This window comes from Tachyglossus aculeatus, chromosome 5 (genome assembly GCF_015852505.1).
Source record: "Tachyglossus aculeatus isolate mTacAcu1 chromosome 5, mTacAcu1.pri, whole genome shotgun sequence".
Classification (NCBI taxonomy): domain Eukaryota; kingdom Metazoa; phylum Chordata; class Mammalia; order Monotremata; family Tachyglossidae; genus Tachyglossus; species Tachyglossus aculeatus.
The window spans coordinates 9,086,451-9,106,673 of NC_052070.1; the positions used below are offsets into that span (position 1 = coordinate 9,086,451).

General features: G+C 46.7%; 1 protein-coding gene across 1 annotated transcript in view; it reads left to right on the plus strand.

The window, feature by feature from the left end:
- Positions 1-20,223, plus strand: part of LOC119928684 (hexokinase-2) — a 132,486-nt gene that overhangs the window by 64,542 nt on the left and 47,721 nt on the right. The window contains exon 3 of the mRNA XM_038747161.1: positions 14,107-14,255. Within this exon, the coding sequence (XP_038603089.1) occupies positions 14,107-14,255 (149 nt within the window). The remainder of the gene's footprint in view (positions 1-14,106; positions 14,256-20,223) is intronic.

Consider the following 20,223-nt stretch of genomic DNA (forward strand, 5'->3'; position numbering starts at 1 on the left):
TAAGAGGACCGAAGGAGGGAAATTCAGGATTACAAATGGGAACATTCAGTCTTCCAGAGATAAGAATTTCCCTTTTCACAGCCCCAATCCCCACCCAGCCCCGTCCCCTGTCTTTCCCTGGACCCTTGCCCACCTGATTCTGGTTCTGCCGAGACCCGCCCACCTCTCTGCCCACCTCTGTTCCTGCTCAACGGGCCGTCAGAATTCAATTCAGTCGTATTTATTGAGCGCTCACTGCGTGCAGAGCACTGGACTAAGCGCTTGGGACGTCCAAGGCGGCAACAGATAGAGACGGTCCCGACCCAATGACGGGCTCACAGGCTAGAAGGGGGAGACAGGCAACAAAACAAAACATGTAGACAGGTGTCAAGTCGTCAGAACAAATAGAATTAAAGCTCTGTGCACATCATTAACAAGATGAGTAGTAAATACGTACAATCAATCAGTCATCCTCCTCCTCATCAATCGTATTTTTTGAGCGCTTACTGTGTGCAGAGCACTGTACTAAGCGCTTGGGAAGTACAAGTTGGCAACATATAGAGACAGTCCCTACCCAACAGTGGGCTCACAGTCTAAAAGGGGGAGACAGAGAACAAAACCAAACATACAACAAAATAAAATAAATTGAATAGATAGGTACAGGTAAAATAAAAAAATAAATAGAGTAATAAATATGTACAAACATGTATACATATATACAGGTGCTGTGGCGAAGGGAAGGCGGTAAGATGGGGGGATGGAGAGGGGGACAAGGGGGAGAGGAGGGAAAAAAAGAGTAATAAATCTGTACAAATATACAAGTGCTGTGGGGTGGAGAAGGAGGTAGGGCGGGGTGGGATGGGGAGGAGGAGAGGAAAAAGGGGGCTCAGTCCGGGAAGGGCTCCTGGAGGAGGTGAGCTCTCAGTAGGGCTTTGAAGGGAGGAAGAGAGCTAGCTGGGCGGATGTGAGGAGGGAGGGCATTCCAGGCCCGGGGGAGGACGTGGGCCGGGGGTCGATGGCGGGACAGGCGAGAACGAGGCCTAACGGTGAGGAGATTAGCGGCGGAGGAGCGGAGGGGGCGGGCTGGGATGGACAAGGACAGAAGGGAGGGGAGGGAGGAGGGGGCCAGGGGATGGATGGATGGATGGATGGATGGATGGACAGCCTGGAAGCCCAGGGTGAGGAGTTTTTGCTTGATACGGAAGCCGTAGGGAGAGAGCGCTCTCGCCAGGATCAATCGATAGATGCTTGCTCTGTGTGGAACACTGTACTGAGGAAAATACAGTACGGTAGGCACGATATCTGCCTCATGGAGTTTACGAGAAGCAGCGTGGCTCAGTGGAAAGAGCCCGGGCTTTGGAGTCAGAGGTCATGGGTTCAAATCCCGGCTCCGCCACTTGTCAGCTGTGTGACTTTGGGCAAGTCACTTCACTTCTCTGGGCCTCAGTGACCTCATCTGGAAAATGGGGGTTAAGACTGTGAGCCCCCCGTGGGACAACCTGATCACCTTGTAACCTCCCCAGCGCTTAGAACAGTGCTTTGCACATAGTAAGTGCTTAATAAATGCTATTATTATTATTATTACAGTCTCCTGGGTAGGACTCAATCCCCTTGCCCTCTCCTACCTCACCTGGCTACTCTCCAATCATTCATTCATTCATTCGTATTTATTGAGCGCTTACTGTGTGCAGAGCACTGGACTAAGTGCTTGGGAAGTACAAGTTGACCACATATAAAGACGGTCCCTGCCCAACAGCGGGCTCACAATCCAACCCAGCCCGCATCCTTCGCTCCTGTAAGGCCAACTTCCCACCGTGCCTCCATCTCATCTAGCTTGATAATAATAATGATGTCATTTGTTAAGCGCTTACTATGTGCCAAGCATTGTTCTAAGCGCTGGGGGAGATACAGGGTGATCAGATTGTCCCACGTGGGGCTCACAGTCCTCATCCCCATTTTCCAGGTGAGGGAACTGAGGCCCAGAGAAGTTTAAGTGACTCGCCCAAAGTCCCACAGCTGACAAGTGGCGCAGCCAGGATTAGAACCCACGTCCTCTGATTCCCAAGTCCAGGCTCTTGCCACTGAGCCACGCTGCTTAAGCGCTTAGTACAGTGCTTTGCACACAGTAAGTGTTCAGTATATACAGTTGAATGAATGAATAAATATCTCACCGCCAACCTCTCACCCATGTCCTGCCTCCGGCCTGGAATTCATTCATTCAATTGTATTTATTGAACGCTTACTGTGTGCAGAGCACTGTACTAAGCGCTTGGGAAGTACGAGTTGGCAACATGTAGAGACGGTCCCTACCCAACAACGGGCTCACAGTCTGGAAGAGGCAGTGTGGCTCAGTGGAAAAGAGCCCGGGCTTTGCAGTCAGAGGTCATGGGTTCAAATCCTAGCTCCGTCAATTGTCAGCTGGGTGACTTTGGGCAAGTCACTTCACTTCTCTGTGCCTCAGTTACCTCATCTGTAAAATGGGGATTAAGATTGTGAGCCCCCCGTGGGACAACCTGATCACCTTGTAACCTCCCCAAGCACTTAGAACAGTGCTTTGCACATAGTAAGTGCTTTATAAATGCCATTATTATTATTATTATTATTAGAAGACGGGCTCACAGTCTAGAAGATTGCGCTCCCAGAGAAGCAGCATGGCTCAGTGGAAAGAGCCCGGGCTTCGGAGTCAGAGGTCATGGGTTCAAATCCCAGCTCCGCCACTTGTCAGCTGTGTGACTTTGGGCAAGTCACTTCACTTCTCTGGGCCTCAGTTACCTCATCTGTAAAATGGGGATGAAGACCGTGAGCCCCACGTGGGACAACCTGATCACCTTGTATCCCCCCAGCACTTAGAACAGTGCTTTGCACATAGTAAGCGTTTAACAAATACTATTATTATTATTATTATTATTACCCCACAGGCGTTGCCTCTCCCCGCCTTCAAAGCCCGGCACATCCTCCCCATCCCCGCCGCCCTCCCTCCTTCCCCTCCCCACAGCACCTGTATATATGTTTGTACAGATTTATTACTCTATTTTACTTGTACATATTTACTATTCAATTTATTGTGTTAATGATGTGCATCTAGCTTTATTTCTATTCTGATGACTTGACACCCGTCCACATGTTTCGTTTTGTTGTCTGTCTCCCCCTTCTAGCCTGTGAGCCCGTTGTTGGGTAGGGACCGTCTCTAGATGGTGCCGACTTGTCCTTCCCAAGCGCTTAGTACAGTGCTCTGCACACAGTGAGCGCTCAATAAATACGATTGAATGAATGAATGAATCTCCTCCACGAGGGCTTCCCTAAGTCTTCCCACTCCCTGCTGTGTGTCACCCTGCCTTGTTCCCTTTTATCATCCCCCCCATCCCAGGCTTCCAGCATTTACATCCGTATCCGTAATTTTATTCATTCATCAGCATGGCTCAGTGGAGAAGCAGTGTGGCTTAGTGGAAATCAATCAATCAATCAATCAATTGTATTTATTGAGCGCTTACTGTGTGCAGAGCACTGTATTAAGCACTTGGGAAGTACAAGTTGGCAACATCTAGAGACGGTCCCTACCCAACAGTGGGCTCACAGTCTAGAAAGGGAAAGAGCCCAGGCTTGGGAGTCAGAGGTCATGGGTTCTAATCCCGGCCACGCAACTTGTCAGCAGTGTGACTTGGGGCAAGTCACTTCACTTCTCTGAGCCTCAGTTCTCTCATCTGTAAAATGGAGATGAAGACTGTGAGCTCCCCGTGGGACAACCTGATCGCCTTGTAACCGCCCCAGCACTTAGAACAGTGTTTTGCACATAGTAAGCGCTTAATAAATGCCATTATTATTAGTAGTAGTATTAGTATTATTATTATTATTAGTAGTATTATTATTAGTATTATTAAAGATCCCGAGCTTGGGAATCAGAGGTTGTAGGTTCTAATCCCAGCTCTGCCGCTTGTCAGCTGTATGATTTTGGGCAAGTCACAACTTCTCTGTGCCTCAGTTACCTCATCTGTAAAATGGGGATTAAGACTGTGAGGCCCACTTGGGATAACCTGATCCCCTTGTATCCCCCCCAGTGCTTAGAACAGTGCTTTGCATATAGTAAGTGCTTAACAAATCCAATAATAATAGTAGATACTATTGATTGATTGATTGATTGATGAAAGGCCTGGCTTCATCTCCCCTCTGCTGGACCAGGTTGTCATCATCATCATCATCATCAATCGTATTTATTGAGCGCTTACTGTGTGCAGAGCACTGTACTAAGTGCTTGGGAAGTCCAAGTTGGTAACATCTAGAGACAGTCCCTACCCAGCAGTGGGCTCACAGTCTAAAAGGGGGAGACAGAGAACAAAATCAAGCATACTAACAAAATAAAATAAATGGAATAGACATGTACAAGTAGAATAAATAAATAAATAGAGTAATAAATATGTACAAACATATATACATATATACAGGTGCTGTGGGGAAGGGAAGGAGGTAAGATGGGGGGATGGAGAGGGGGACGGAGTCCCCGTCCTTTGTCCCTCCCCTGCCCTCCCACCACAGCCCAGCAGGAAAGAGGGGTGCTCTCTAAAGCAGCTGGGGGCTCAGTTTACGGTCTCCCACCCCTGGGTGACTTTTTTAAAGGTATTTATTAAGCACTAACTATGTGCCAAGCACTGTTCTAAGCACTGGGGTAGATACAAGGTCATCAGGTCGGACACAGTCCCCGTCTCACGTGGGGCTCACACTCTTAATGGGTTTAGTGAGAGAAGCAGCGTGGCTCAGTGGAAAGAAACCGGGCTTTGGAGACAGAGGTCATGGGTTGAAATCCCCGCTCCGCCACTTGACAGCTGTGTGCCTTTGGGCAAGTCACCTCTCTGTGCCTCAATTTCCTCATCTGTAAAATGGGGATTTAGAGTGTGAGTCCCACGTGGGACAACCTGATCACCTTGTATCTACCCCAGCGCTTAGAAGCGCTCAGTCCCAGACTGAGCCCCCTCTTTCCTCTCCCCCTCCTCCCCCTTCCCATCCCCCCCACCTTACCTCCTTCCCTTCCCCACAGCACCTGTATATATGTAGAGATGTTTGTATGCATTTATTACTCCATTCATTTTACTTGTACATATTTATTCTATTTATTTTATTTTGTTAATATGTTTGGTTTTGTTCTCTGTCTCCCCCTTCTAGACTGTGAGCCCGCTGTTGGGTCGGGACCGTCTCTATAAGTTGCCAACTTGTACTTCCCAAGTGCTTAGTCCAGTGCTCTGCACGCAGTAAGCGCTCAGTAAATACGATAGAATGAATGAATGAACAGTGTTTTGCACATAGTAAGTGCTTAATAAATGCCATAATAATAATTATTATTATTATTAGTGGAATGAACCCGGGCTTGGGAGTCAGAGGATGTGGGTTCTAAACCCGGTTCCACCACTAGTCTGCTGTGTGACCTTGGGCAAGCCGCTTAACTTCTCTGTGCTTCGATTTACCTCATCTGTAAAATGGGGATGAAGACTGTGAGCCCCTCTGGGACAGGGACTGTGTTCAACTTGTATCCACCCTAGTGCTTAATATGTGCCTTGTACATAGTAAGCGCTTAGCAAGCGCTTTTGGACTGTGAGCCCATTGTTGGGTAGGGACTTTCTCTATATGTTGCCAACTTGTACTTTCCAAGTGCTTAGTACAGTGCTCTGCACACTAAGCGCTCAATAAATACGATTGATTGATTGATGGATTAACAAATACCATTATCATTACTATTATTATTATTATTATTATTACAAGTGGGATAATGGAGGCTGAGAGAAGGGAAGTGATTCGCTCCTCCGCATCCCCCCCACCCTACCTCCTTCCCCACAGCACCTGTATATATATTTGTACAGATTTATTACTCTATTGATTTTACTTGTACATCTTTACTATTTATTTTGCCAATGATGTGCATATAGCTTTAATTCTACTTGTTCTGACAATTTTGACACCTATCTACGTGTTTTGTTTTGTTGTCTTGTCTCCCTCTTCTAGACTGTTAGCCCGTTGTTGGGTAGGGACCGTCTCTATGTGTTGCCGACATGCACTTCCCAAGCGCTTAGTACAGTGCCCTGCACACTGTAAGTGCTCAATAAATACGATTGAATGAATGAATGGATGACCCAGCAGCCAAGTGGCCGAACGGGGATTCGAACTCAGGTCCTGGGGTTTTTCCACTAGGCCGTGCTGCTTCTGAGAACCTCCGAGGGCGCGGGGGTGCTCATTGTGGTGCCAACCCTTGTTCGCCTCCTCCTTTGTGCCCGGGCCTCGTGCTCTGACCTTCTCGTGCCCGGAAGGGCGCTCCCGGGAAAAGGCAAATTCCAAGGACGGCTCCTGGACCCCCGCCTTCCGTCTCCCACCTCTTCTCCAGCTCCTCCCGGCCTCCTCCCCTGTGCCTCAGTTCCCTCATCTGTTAAATGGGGGTTAAGAAGTAAGGTGGCCTACTGGAAAGAGCCCGGGCCTGGAAATCAGAGGACCAGATTCTAATCCCGGCTCTGCCACACGTCCGCTGTGTGACCTTGGGACGTAATTCTATTATAATTCTATTTAGCATTCTGTTTATTTATGTTGACGCCATTGGTGGCTCAGTGGAAAGAGCCCGGGCTTTGGAGTCAGAGATCATGGGTTCAAATCCCGGCTCCGCCATTTGTTAGCTGTGTGACTTTGGGCAAGTCACGTCACTTCTCTGGGCCTCATTACCTCTTCTGTAAAATGGGGATTCATTCATTCAACGGTGTTTATTGAGCGCTCACTGTGTGCAGAGCACTGTACAAGTTGGCAACATAACTGATGAAGACTGTGAGCCCCCCGTGGGACAACCTGATCACCTTGTAACCTCCCCAGCTCTGAAAACAGTGCTTTGCACATAGTAAGTGCTTAATAAATGCCATCATTATTATTGATGCCTGTTTACTTGTTTTGATGTCTGTCTTCCCCCTTCTAGACTGTGAGCCCGTTGTGGGCAGGGATGGTCTCTCTTCGTTGCTGAATTGTACTTTCCAAGCGCTTATACAGTGCTCTGCGCAGTAAGCGCTCAATAAATAACGACTGAATGAATTAATTGAATGAAGGAATGAGTGACTTGTCTCCCTGGGAGATTCTGACCCTGCTCCCAGGCTGGAAATAGAGAGGGATTGGAGCTTTCCAGATGGACAAGGATTGACTTATCTCTGGACGTCTGCATCCCTGATGCTCTGCCTCCCTGCCTCCCATGACTCTTCTGCTGCTCTTGGGCCCTAGAGCTCTCCCTCCCTTTAATAATAATGATAATAATAATAATAATGATGATGATGATGATAATAATGGTATTTGTTGAGCGCTTATTATGTGCCAGACAATGTAATAATAATAATGGTATTTGTTAAGCGCTTACTATGTGCCAGGCTCTACAACAGTGCTTTGCACATAGTAAGCACTTAATAAATGCCATTATTAGAGAAGCAGCGTAGCTCAGTGGAAAGAACCCGGGCTTTGGAGTCGGAGGTCATGGGTTCAAATCCCGGCTCCGACAATTGTCAGCTGTGGGACTTTGGGCCAGTCACTTCACTCCTCTCCCCCTCGTCCCCCTCTCCATCCCCCCCAAATTACCTCCTTCCCTTCCCCACAGCACCTGTATATATGGATATATGTTTGCACATATTTATTACTCTATTTACTTATTTATTTATTTTACTTGTACATATCCAGCACTTAGAACAGTGCTTTGCACATAGTAAGTGCTTAACAAATGCCATTATTCTTATTCTTATTATTATTATCTATTCTATTTATTTTATTTTGTTAGTATGCTTGGTTTTGTTCTCTGTCTCCCCCTTTTAGACTGTGAGCCCACTGTTGGGTAGGGACTGTCTCTAGATGTTGCCAACTTGTACTTCCCAAGCGCTTAGTACAGTGCTCTGCACACAGTAAGCGCTCAATAAATGCGATTGATTGATTGATTGATTCTCTGGGCCTCAGTTACCTCATCTGTAAAATGGGGATTAAGGCTGTGAGCCCCCCGTGGGACAACCTGATCAACTTGTAACCTCCCCAGCGCTTAGAACAGTGCTTTGCACATAGTAAGCGCTTAATAAATGCCATTTTAAATAAAAAAATGCCATTATTATTAGTAGTAATACTGATGGTATTTGTTAAGCGCTCACTATGCTCCAGTCACTGTAGTAATAATGATAATGACGGTATTTTTTAAGCGCTTATTATGTGCCGGGCACTAAACTAAGTGCTAGGGTGGATACAAGCAATCAAGTTGTATACAGTCCCTGTCCCGCATGGGGCTCACAGTCTAAATTTCCATTTTATAGATGAGGTAACTGAGGCCCAGAGAAGTGAAGTGACTTGCCCAAGACCACACAGCAGGAAAGTGGTCAAGCGTCTGACTCCTAGGCCAAAAGGCCATGCTGCTCCTCAAAAATAAATGAATCTGTCATTATTTTATCATTATTATTATTATTATTATTATTAATAATAATAATAAAGGTATTTGTTAAGCACTTACTATGTGCCAGGCACTGAACTAAACGCTGGGGTAGATACAAGCAAATCAGGTTGGACACAGTCCCTGTCCCACGTGGGGCTCACAGTCTTCATCCCCATTTTACAGATGAGAGAACTGAGGCAACTGAGGTAACTCATTTGATTTCATCATTTTTCTTTGAGCAAAAAAGACAGGCATTTTATTGTGAATCTGATTGTGATGAATATCCCATGATCATGTATGTGGTTAGACAAAATAATAATTTTGGTATTTAAGTACTTATGGTGTTCCAAGCACTGCACTAAGCGCTAGGAGTAGATACATTATAGTCTGGTCAGACTGATGGCAGACAGTCACAGTTGGGGCTCGTATCATTCATTCATTTATTCATTCATATCAAAAGGGAGAGAACAGGGATTGAATCCCCATTGGACAGAGAAGGGAACTGAGGCACAGAGAAATGAAGTGACATGTCCAAGGTCACACTGCAGACGGGCAGAGCCGGAGAGGCAGGGCCAGAAAAGAGGGAGAGGTGAGGACAGGGAGAGAGTCAGTCTGTCAGTCGTATTTATTGAGTGCAGCGTGGCTCATTGGAAAAGGCCCGGGCTTAGGAGTCAGAGGTCATGGGTTCAAATCCTGACTCCCCCCTCTTGTCAGCTGGGTGACTTTGGGCAAGCCACTTCACTTCTGCACCTCAGTTACTTCATCTGTAAAATGGGGATTTTTTTTGTGTGTGTATCTGTTCATTTGTAAGCCTGCACTATGTAGTTGCAGAATGTAAACTTTTGTCACTATATGTTTTGTCACCCCTGAACATTCTGTAACATGCCTCCATTGATTAGCATCAGTGGAGAAAATACATTACTAGGTAGTACTAAACACTTATTATGTGCAAAGCACTGGGGAAGAATGCACATGCAGGATCTAATTTTACAGAAGATGTATCAAATGAAAGGTAAAAAGTATCAATTTATGCAAAAATTCTGGGATCCCAGGGCAGAAAAAAAATTGGCAGAAAAAAAACTTGGCAAATAATCTATCTCAGAATTTTCCAAATAATAATATAGCGTACTCATCATCTATTTGTATTTGTCTTAACCATTTATAAATGCTTCCTTGAAGTCAGTAAAATATAGTCCTTTACCTTAAAACCTTTAAGTATCTAGGAAGTATTGAAAGAAATTCTAGGAGAGGAATGCTTTTGTAGGGAAGTGTAGTTTACTATGCTAAAATGTGATAGTATGACCCACTTTTTTTTTTTTAACTGGAATGAAGATAATCTGAATTGGATAGCTGTTGCAGGGTGGTAAAGTGAATAGTAAACATCTTTACTCCTCTTAAAAGCCCAAAAGATTTCATAGAAAAATCTGCTGCTCTCAATAATACTACATCCTCTGCTCCTTCATCCGACACCTTCCTCCCCTAACAAAGTTTTAAAATAACCACAGGGTCTTTACTTCATCTTTACTCCCCCACGCTTAGAACAGTGCTTTGCACAAAGTAAGCTCTTAATAAATGCTGTCATTATTATTATTATTATTACTAAGCGTTCGGGAGAGTACAATAGAACAATAACACAGATGCATTCCCTGCCCACAAGGAGCTGCCAGTCTAGTAGAGGGAGAGAGGGATAGATGGGGACAGGGATTAGAACCCAGGTCCTCTGATTCCCAGGCCTGGGTTTTTTCCTCTAGGCCACGCTGCTTCTCTCTGGTAATTAGAACAGTGCTTTGCACATAGTAAGCGCTTAACAAATGCCATCATTATTATTATTATTATTATTAATTAGTCCTCTCCATATTGATTCATTCATTCAATCCAAACTAAGGCCTCTCTACCGGCTCCTGGAATCCTCCTTTTCCTGCTCTTCTCCTCTTCCTCCTGCTCCTCATTCCTTCATTCAATTGTATTTATTGAGCACTTCCTGGGTGCAGAGCGCTTACTGTACTAAGCGCTTAGAAAGTACAGTTCGGCCACAGATGAGACAATCCCTACCTGACAACAGGCTTCCAGTGTAGAAGGGGAAAACAGAAAACAAAACGAAACATGTAGACAGGTGTCAATACCATCAGAATAGGGGACACAGGGGAACTGGGCGGGAAAGAACAATAATAATAATAATAATAATAATAATGATCATTCATTCAGTCATATTTATTGAGCGCTTACTGTGTGCAGAGCACTGTACTAAGTGCTTTGGAAGTGCAAGCGCTTGAGAAGCAGCATGGCTCAATGGCAAGACCCCGGGCATGGGAGTCAGAGGTCATGGGCTCAAATCCCGGCTCCGCCACGTGTCAGCTGTGTGACTTTGGGCCAGTCGCTTCACTGCTCTGTGCCTCAGTTTCCTCATCTGGAAAATGGGGATGAAGACTGTGAGCCCCACGTGGGACAACCTGATTACCTTGTATCCTCCTCAGCGCTTTGAACAGTGCTTGGCACATAGTAAGCGCTTAAAAAACACCAACATTATGTTTGTACGTATTTATTACTCCATTCATTTATTTATTTATTTTACTTGTACATATCTATTCTACTTATTTTATTTTGTTAATATGCTTGGTTTTGTTCTCCGTCTCCCCCTTCTAGCCTGGGAGCCCACTGTTGGGTAGGGACTGTCTCTAGATGTTGCCAACTTGTACTTCCCAAGTGCTTAGTCCAGTGCTGTGCGCACAGTAAGCGCTTAATAAATACGATTGATTGATTGATTAACCTGTACCCGTCCCAGCGCTTTGCACAGTGCCTGGCTCATAGTAAGCACTTAACAAATGCCAAAAAAAAAAAACCAAAAAAAAGAGTTGGTTTTAGGTCCCCACCCCAAGCGAACGTTTTATTCCAGCACAAAGCATCTCCCGTGCCTCTAATCCCGATTGACCGCTGGTCAGCAGATTCCTGAGGTGGAGAATGCCGGCCGGATTTTGGTTTGGCCTGGGGAGACCCACTCCCCCTTTGGCTTGGGGTACCCCCAGAGCAGGCCCAAATCAATTCATTCATTCTATCGTATTTATTGAGCGCCTACTGTGTGCAGAGCAGCAGACTAAGTACTTCATTCATTCATTCATTCAATCGTATTTATTGAGCGCTTACTGTGTGCAGAGCACTGGACTAAGTGCTTGGGAAGTGCGAGTTGGCAACATCTAGAGACGGTCCCTACCCAACAGCGGGCGCACAGTCTAGACGGGGGAGACAGAGAACAAAACAAAACATATTAACAAAATAAAACGAATAGAATAAATATGTACAAGTAAAATGAATAAATAAATAGAGTAATAAATACGTACAAACATATATACATATATACAGGTAGGCGCTTGGGAAGTACAAGTCGGCAACATATAGAGACGGTCCCTACCCAACAACGGGCTCACAGTCTAGTCAATGGCATTGATGGGGGGCCTACTGTGTGTGCGGAGCGCTGTGCTGAACACTTGGGGGAGGACAACAGACTGAGTAATAATAATAATAATAATGATGGCATTTGTTAAGCTCTTACTATGTGCCAAGCACTGTTCTAAGCACTGGGGGGGATACAAGGTGATCAGGATGTCCCACGTGGGGCTCACAGTCTTCATGCTCATTTTCCAGATGAGGGAACTGAGGCCCAGAGAAGTGAAGTGACTTGCCCAAAGTCACCCAGCTGACAAGTGGCGGAGCCGGGATTAGAACCCAGGACCTCTGGCTCCCAAGCCCGGGCTCTTTCCGCTGAGCCACGCTGCTTCTCTATTAGTAGATGCTATTGACGTCTGTCAACTTGTTTTGTTTCGTTGTCTGTCTCCCCCCTTCTAGACTGTGAGCCCGTTGTTGGGTAGGGATTGTGTCTATCTGTTGCCGAATTGAACTTTCCAAGCGCTTAGTCCAGTGCTGTGCACACAGTAAGTGCTCAATAAATACAATTGAATGATTGATGTGAGCCCACTGTTGGGTAGGGACCGTCTCTATATGTTGCCAACTTGTACTTCCCAAGTGCTTAGTTCAGTGCTGTGCACACAGTAAGCACTCAATAAATACGATTGATTGGTTGATTGATTGAATGAATTTATGAATGAGTAGACCTGATACTTGCCCTCAAGGAGCTCACCGTCGATGGTGTGCAGAGCACTGGACTGAGCGCTTGGGGAGAGGGCAATACAGTCAGTAGACATGATCCCCGCCCTCAACGAGCTTAGAAGCAGCATGGCTTAGTGGCTAGAAACCGGGCCCGAGAATCAGAAGGTCATGGATTCTAATCCCGGCTCCTACGTGTCTGCTGTGTGACCTTGGGCAAGTCGCTTCACTTCTCTGGGCCTCCGTTCCCTCATCTGGAAAATGGGGATCAAGACTGTGAGCCCCACGTGGGACAGGGACGGCGCCCAACCCAATTCACTCGTATCTGCCCAAGCGCTTAGAACAGTGCTTGGCACAGAGTAAGCGCTTAACATATACCATCACCATGCTGTGCTGAGCATTTGGGAGAGTCCAATAGTTAGTAGTCACTATCCCTGCCCTCGAGGAGCTTACATTCTAAAAATAATGAGTCTGGTATTCGTTTAAGCGCTTACCATGTGCCAGACCCTGATTTCAGATAAATTTCTTTTGACTGAGTAACCCAGCCCACGGCCACTTGTCAGCTGTGTGACTTTGAGCAAGTCACTTCACTTCTCTGCGCCTCAGTTCCCTCATCTGGAAAATGGGGATGAAGACTGCGAGCCCCCCGTGGGACAACCTGATCACCATGTGTCTCCCCCCGGCGCTTTGAACAGTGCTTCACACACAATAATAATAATAATGATGGTATTTGTTAAGTGCTTACTATGTGTGAAGCACTGTTCTAAGCGCTGGGGATGGGGGGATACAAGGTGATCAGATGGTCCCCTGTGGGGCTCACAGTCTTAATCCCCATTTTCCAGATGAGGGAACCGAGGCTCAGAGAAGTGAAGTGACTTGCCCAAAGTCACACAGCTGATCCCCTATGGGGCTCGCAGTCTTCACCCCCATCTTCCAGATGAGGGAACTGAGGTTCAGAGAAGTGAAGTGACTTGCCCAAAGTCACACAGCTGATCCCCTATGGGGCTCGCAGTCTTCATCCCCATTTTCCAGATGAGGGAACCGAGGCTCAGAGAAGTGAAGTGACTTGCCCAAAGTCACACAGCTGATCCCCTATGGGGCTCGCAGTCTTCACCCCCATCTTCCAGATGAGGGAACTGAGGTTCAGAGAAGTGAAGTGACTTGCCCAAAGTCACACAGCTGATCCCCTATGGGGCTCGCAGTCTTCATCCCCATTTTCCAGATGAGGGAACCAAGGCTCAGAGAAGTGAAGTGACTTGCTCAAAGTCACACAGCTGATCCCCTATGGGGCTCGCAGTCTTCATCCCCATTTTCCAGATGAGGGAACTGAGGCTCGGAGAAGTGAAGTGATTTGCCCGAAGTCACACAGCTGATCCCCTATGGGCCTCGCAGTCTTAATCCCCATTTTCCAGATGAGGGAACCGAGGCTCAGAGAAGTGAAGTGACTTGCCCAGAGTCACACAGCTGACAATCGGCGGAGCCGGGATAGTAAGTAAGCGCTCAACGAATGCCATCATCATCATTATTATTATTATTGGGCCCGTCCGAGGCCCGTATCCGAGGGCCGTGCCGTCCGAGAGGCCCTGACGTTGTCTGTCCACGTGTGCTCGGCCCCGCAGAGGACGGAGATTTCCTGGCCCTGGACCTAGGAGGGACTAACTTCCGCGTGCTGCGGGTGAGGGTGACGGACAACGGCCTGCAGAAGGTGGACATGGAGAACCAAATCTACGCCATCCCCGAGGACCTCATGCGGGGCAGCGGCACCCAGGTGAGCGCTCCCTCCTCAGATCCAACAGACAGCGACTCTCCCCCCCAGTTCAAGGCCTTACCGAAGGCCCGTCTCCTCCCAGAGGCCTTCCCTGACTCAGCCCTCCTTTCAATCAATCAATCAATCAATCGGATTTATTGAGCGCTTACTGTGTGCAGAGCACTGGACTAAGCGCTTGGGAAGTACAAGCTGGCAACATAGTGACATCACATTATGACATGACATTATGACATTATGACATTACAGGACTTTTACTTGTACATATCTATTCTATTTATTTTATTTTGTTACTATGTTTGGTTTTGTTCCCTTTTAGACTGTGAGCCCACTGTTGGGTAGGGACCGTCTCTAGATGTTGCCAACTTGGACTTCCCAAGCGCTTAGTCCAGTGCTCTGCACACAGTAAGCGCTCAATAAATACCATTGAATGGATGAATTAATTAATTAATTAATTAATAAATAGAATAGATGTGATGATAAATAAATAAATATTTATTTATTTATTTTACTTGTACCTATCTATTCTATTTATTTTATTTTGTTAGTATGTTTGGTTTTGTTCTCTGTCTCCCCCTTTTAGACTGTGAGCCTACTGTTGGGTGGGGACTGTCTCTAGATGTTGCCAATTTGTACTTTCCAAGCGCTTAGTACAGTGCTCTGCACATAGTAAGCGCTCAATAAATACGATTGGTGATGATGATGATGATAATGATGACATCCTTTCCTCTTCTCCCACTCCCTTCTGCGTCACCCTGACTTTCTTCCTTCCCCCCTCCCAGCCCCACGGCACTTACGTCCATCGCCGTCATTTATTTCTTTCTGTTCATGTCCATCTCCCCCCTAAGACTATAAACCCATTGTGGGCGGGGAATGTGTCTGTTTAGCGTTAATAATAAAAAATAATAATAATAATGATAATGATGGCATTTGTTAAGCGCTTACTATGTGCAAAGCGCTGTTCTAAGCACTGGGGGGGATACAAGGTGATCAGGTTGTCCCACGTGGGGCGCACAGCCTTCATCCCCATTTTACAGATGAGGTACGTGAGGCTCCGAGAAGTTAAGTGACTTGCCCAAAGGCACACAGCAGACATCTGGTGGAGCCTGGATTCGAATCCATGACCTCTGACTCCAAAGCCCGTGCTCTTTCCTCTAGGCCATGCTGCTCCTCATGGGAGCGTTCTCTCCCAAGCGCTTAGTCCAGTGCTCTGCACGCAGTAAGCGCTCACTGAAGTCATTCATTCATTCATTCAATCGTATTTATTGAGCGCTTACTGCGTGCAGAGCACTGTACTCAGCGCTTGGGAAGTACAAGTTGGCAACATATAGAGACGGCGGGCTCACAGTCTAGAAGATCAGAAGCAGCGTGGCTCAGTGGAAAGAGCCCGGGCTTGAGAGTAAGAGGTTGTGAATAATAATAATCATAATAATGATGTCATTTGTTAAGCGCTTACTATGTGCAGAGCACTGTTCTAAGTGCTGGGGGGGATACAAGGTGATCAAGTTGCCCCACGTGGGGCTCACAATCAATCCCCATTTTACAGATGAGGTAACTGAGGCTCAGAGAAGTTAAGTGACTTGCTCGGGATCACACAGCCGTCATGTGGTGGAGTGGGGATTCGAACCCATGATCTCTGGCTCCAAAGCCCGTGCTCTTTTTTTTTTTTAAATGGCATTTATTAAGCGCTTACTATGTGCAAAGCACTGTTCTAAGCGCTGGGGAGGTTACAAGGTGATCAGGTGGTCCCATAGGGGGCTCACAGTCAATCCCCATTTTACAGATGAGGTAACTGAGGCTCAGAGAAGTTAAGTGACTTCGTCAAGATCACACAGCTGTCATGTGGTGGAGTGGGGATTCGAACCCATGATCTCTGACTCCAAAGCCCGTGCTCTTTTTTTTTTTAAATGGCATTTATTAAGCGCCTACTATGTGCAAAGCACTGTTCTAAGCGCTGTCGAGGTTACAAGGTGATCAGGTTGTCCCGTAGGGGGCTCACAGTCTTCACCCCCATTTTACAGATGAGGTAACTGAGGCTCAGAGAAGTTAAGTGACTTGCTCAGGATCACACAGCCGCCATGTGGTGGAGTGGGGATTCAAACCCATGATCTCTGACTCCAAAGCCCGTTCCCTTTTTTTTTACTGTTTTAATCCCCATTTTACAGGTGAGGTAACTGAGGCACAGAGAAGCTCACAGAGAAATAAAGCGCATTTATTAAGCGCTTACTATGTGCAAAGCACTGTTCTAAGCGCTGGGGAGGTTACACGGTTAACAGGTTGTCCCGTAGGGGGCTCACAGTCTTCATCCCCGTTTTACAGATGAGGGAACTGAGGCGCAGAGAAGTAAAGTGACTCGCCCAAAGTCACCCGGCTGACAATTGGCGGAGCTGGGATTCGAACCCGCGACCTCTGACTCCAGAGCCCGGGCTCTTTCCACTGAGCCACGCTGCTTCTCATACGAGTGAATGAGCCCACTGTTGGGTAGGGACCGTCTCTATATGTTGCCAACTTGTACTTCCCAAGCGCTTAGTCCAGTGCTCTGCACATAGTAAGCGCTCAATAAATACGATTGATGATGAGTGAATGTCCCCGCTCAAGGGTCAGGCCCCCCGGTGACCCCCACATTGCCCCCCACCCCCCAGCCCTGGCCTTCCGGAGCGGAGGGTCAGTTTGCTCGCAGGCTGCCGTGACAGGGAGCAGGTCGATCCCTCCTCCCTCCCCTTTCCCCCTCCACCGTGTCCCCAAACCCTCCCTAATCTCAGCTTTGCCACTTTAATCTCCCTGTCATCAAATCCCTTGGCGTTCTTGACCCATTCCCGGCTCCGCCACATCTGCCGTGTGTGACCTTGGGCAAGTCACTTCACTTCTCGGAGCCTCAGTGACCTCATCTGTAAAATGGGGATGATGGCTGTGAGCCCCATGCGGGACAACCTGATCACCTTGTATCCCCCCAGCCTTTAGAACAGTGCTTTGCACATAGTAAGCGCTTAACAAATGCCATTATTATTATTATCATCATTATTATTATTATTCCCCCCACCCGCCTCCCTTTCTTCCCGCCCCATCGCGGCCTTCAGGCCCCATTCAGCCGGAGCATGAGTCAGGGGGCCCGGGTTTGAATCCTGCCCCCGCCACTGGCCTGCTGGGTGACCTTGGCAAAGTCACGTAATCAATCAATCGTATTTATTGAGCGCTTACTATGTGCAGAGCACTGTACTAAGTGCTTGGGAAGTACAAATTGGCAACATATAGAGACAGTCCTTACCCAACAGTGGGCTCACAGTCTAAAAGGGGGAGACAGAGAACAAAACCAAACATACTAACGAAATAAAATAAATGGAATAGATATGTACAAGTAAAATAAATAAATAAATAGAGTAATAAATCTGTACAAACATCTATCCATATATACAGGTGCTGTGGGGAAGGGAAGGAGGTAAGATGGGGGATGGAGAGGGGGATGAGGGGGAGAGGAAGGAAGGGGCTCAGTCTGGGAAGGCCTCCTGGAGGAGGTGAGCTCTCAGCAGGGCCTGCCCCATCGCGGCCTTCAGGCCCCATTCAGCCGGAGCATGAGTCAGGGGGCCTGGGTTTGAATCCTGCCCCCGCCACTGGCCTGCTGGGTGACCTTGGCTAAGTCACGTAATCAATCAATCAATCAATCGTATTTATTGAGCGCTTATGTGCAGAGCACTGGACTAAGCGCTTGGGAAGTCCAAGTTGGCAACTTCTAGAGACAGCCCCTACCCAACAGTGGGCTCACAGTCTAAAAGGGGGAGACAGAGAACAAAACCAAACATACTAACAAAATAAAATAAATAGAATAGATGTGTAATGTCCCTGGACCTCCATTTCCTTACCCTATGAAATGGGAATTCGATCAGGAGGAAATTCCCAGACTAAGCCCCCTCCTTTCTCCCCCCCCCCCACCCCCCCACCTTACCTCCTTCCCCTCCCCACAGCACCTGTATATATGGATATATGTTTGTACGGATTTGTTACTCCATTTATTTATTTATTTTATTTGTACATATTCTATTTATTTTATTTTGTTAATATGTTTCGTTTTGTCGTCTGTCTCCCCCTTCTAGACTGTGAGCCCGCTGTTGGGTAGGGGCCGTCTCTATATGTTGCCAACTTGGACTTCCCAAGCGCTTAGTCCAGTGCTCTGCACACAGTAAGTGCTCAATAAATACGATTGAATGAATTGAATGGAAGGGAATCACTGTGACTCCAGAGGAGTTTGGAGAAGATTCTTGCTCTGGGGGTGGGTGGTTTCTGGGCCATAGCTGCCTCACTTTTTTTAAATAGGGTGCAAGTGGGGCCCTTATTCCCCTCTCCAGCCCAAATAAATAAATAAATAAATACAGTGCTTTGCACATAGTAAGCGCTTAATAAATGCCATCGTTATTATTATTACTATTATAAGTGGAGGAGCTGGTATTAGAATTCCTGACTTTTTGATATGTTTATACATATTTGTTACTCTATTTATTTATTTTACTTGTACATGTCTATTCTATTTATTTTATTTTGTTAGTATGTTTGGTTTTGTTCTCTGTCTCCCCCTTTTAGACTGTGAGCCCACTGTTGGGTAGGGAACGGCTCTATATGTTGCCAACTTGTACTTCCCAAGCGCTTAGTACAGTGCTCTGCAAACAGTAAGCGCTCAATAAATATGATTAAATGAATGAATGAATGAATGAATGAAGACTGTGAGCCCCATCTGGGACAACCTGATCACCTTGTATCCTCCCCAGTGCTTAGAACAGTGCTCTGCACACAGTAAGCGCTCAATAAATACGATTGAATGAATGAATGAATGAATCCCTAGTCTCCCTCCCCTTTATCCATCCATCCATTCATTCATTCAGTTGTATTTACTGAGCACTTACTGTGTGCAGAACACTGTACTGAGCATTCTAATCCCGGCTCCACCACTTGTCAGCTGTGTGACTTTGGGCAAGTCACTTAGCTTCTCTGTGCCTCAGTTACCTCACCTGTAAAATGGGGATTAAAACAGTAATAATGTTGGTATTTGTTAAGTGCTTACTATGTGCAAAGCACTGTTCTAAGCGCTGGGGGGGATACAGGGTGATGAGGTTGTCCCACGTGGGGCTCACAGCCTTAATCCCCCTTTTACAGATGAGGGAACTGAGGCACAGAGAAGTTAAGAGACTTGCCCATGGTCACACAGCAGACAAATGGCGGAGCCGGGATTAGAACTCACGACCTCTTACTCCCAAGCCCGAGCTCTTTCCACTGAGCCACGCTGCTTCTGATCTTCTAGACTGTGAGCCCGCCGTCTCTATATGTTGCCAACTTGTACTTCCCAAGCGCTTAATCCAGTGCTCTGCACACAGTAAGCACTCAATAAATACGATTGAATGAATGAATGAAGACTGTGAGCCCCATCTGGGACAACCTGATCACCTTGTATCCTCCCCAGCGCTTAGAACAGTGCTTTGCACATAGTAAGCGCCTAACAAATGCCATCATTATTATTATTACAATTCGGCTGCAGATAGAGGTAATCCTTATCCAACAACGGGTGATACATTCAATTGTATTTACTGAGCGCTTACTGTGTGCAGAGCACTGGACTAAGCGCTTGGGAAAGTACAACACGACAATAAACTGTCACAATCCCTGGCCACCATGAGCTGACTGTCTAGAGTGGGAGACCGACATGAATAAAAATAAATAAATGAGAGATATGGACATAAGTGGTGTGGGGCTGGGAGGGGAGAAGAGCAAAGGGAAGAAGTGTGGCTTTGGAGTCAGAGGTCATGGGTTCAAATCCTGGCTCTGCCAATTGCCAGTTGTGTGACTTTGGGCAAGTCACTTCACTTCTTTGTGCCTCAGTTACCTCATCTGTCAAATGGGGATTAAAACTGTGAGCCCACCATGGGACAATCTGATCACCTTGTAACCCCCCCAGCGCTTAGAACAGTGCTTTGCACATAGTAAGCGC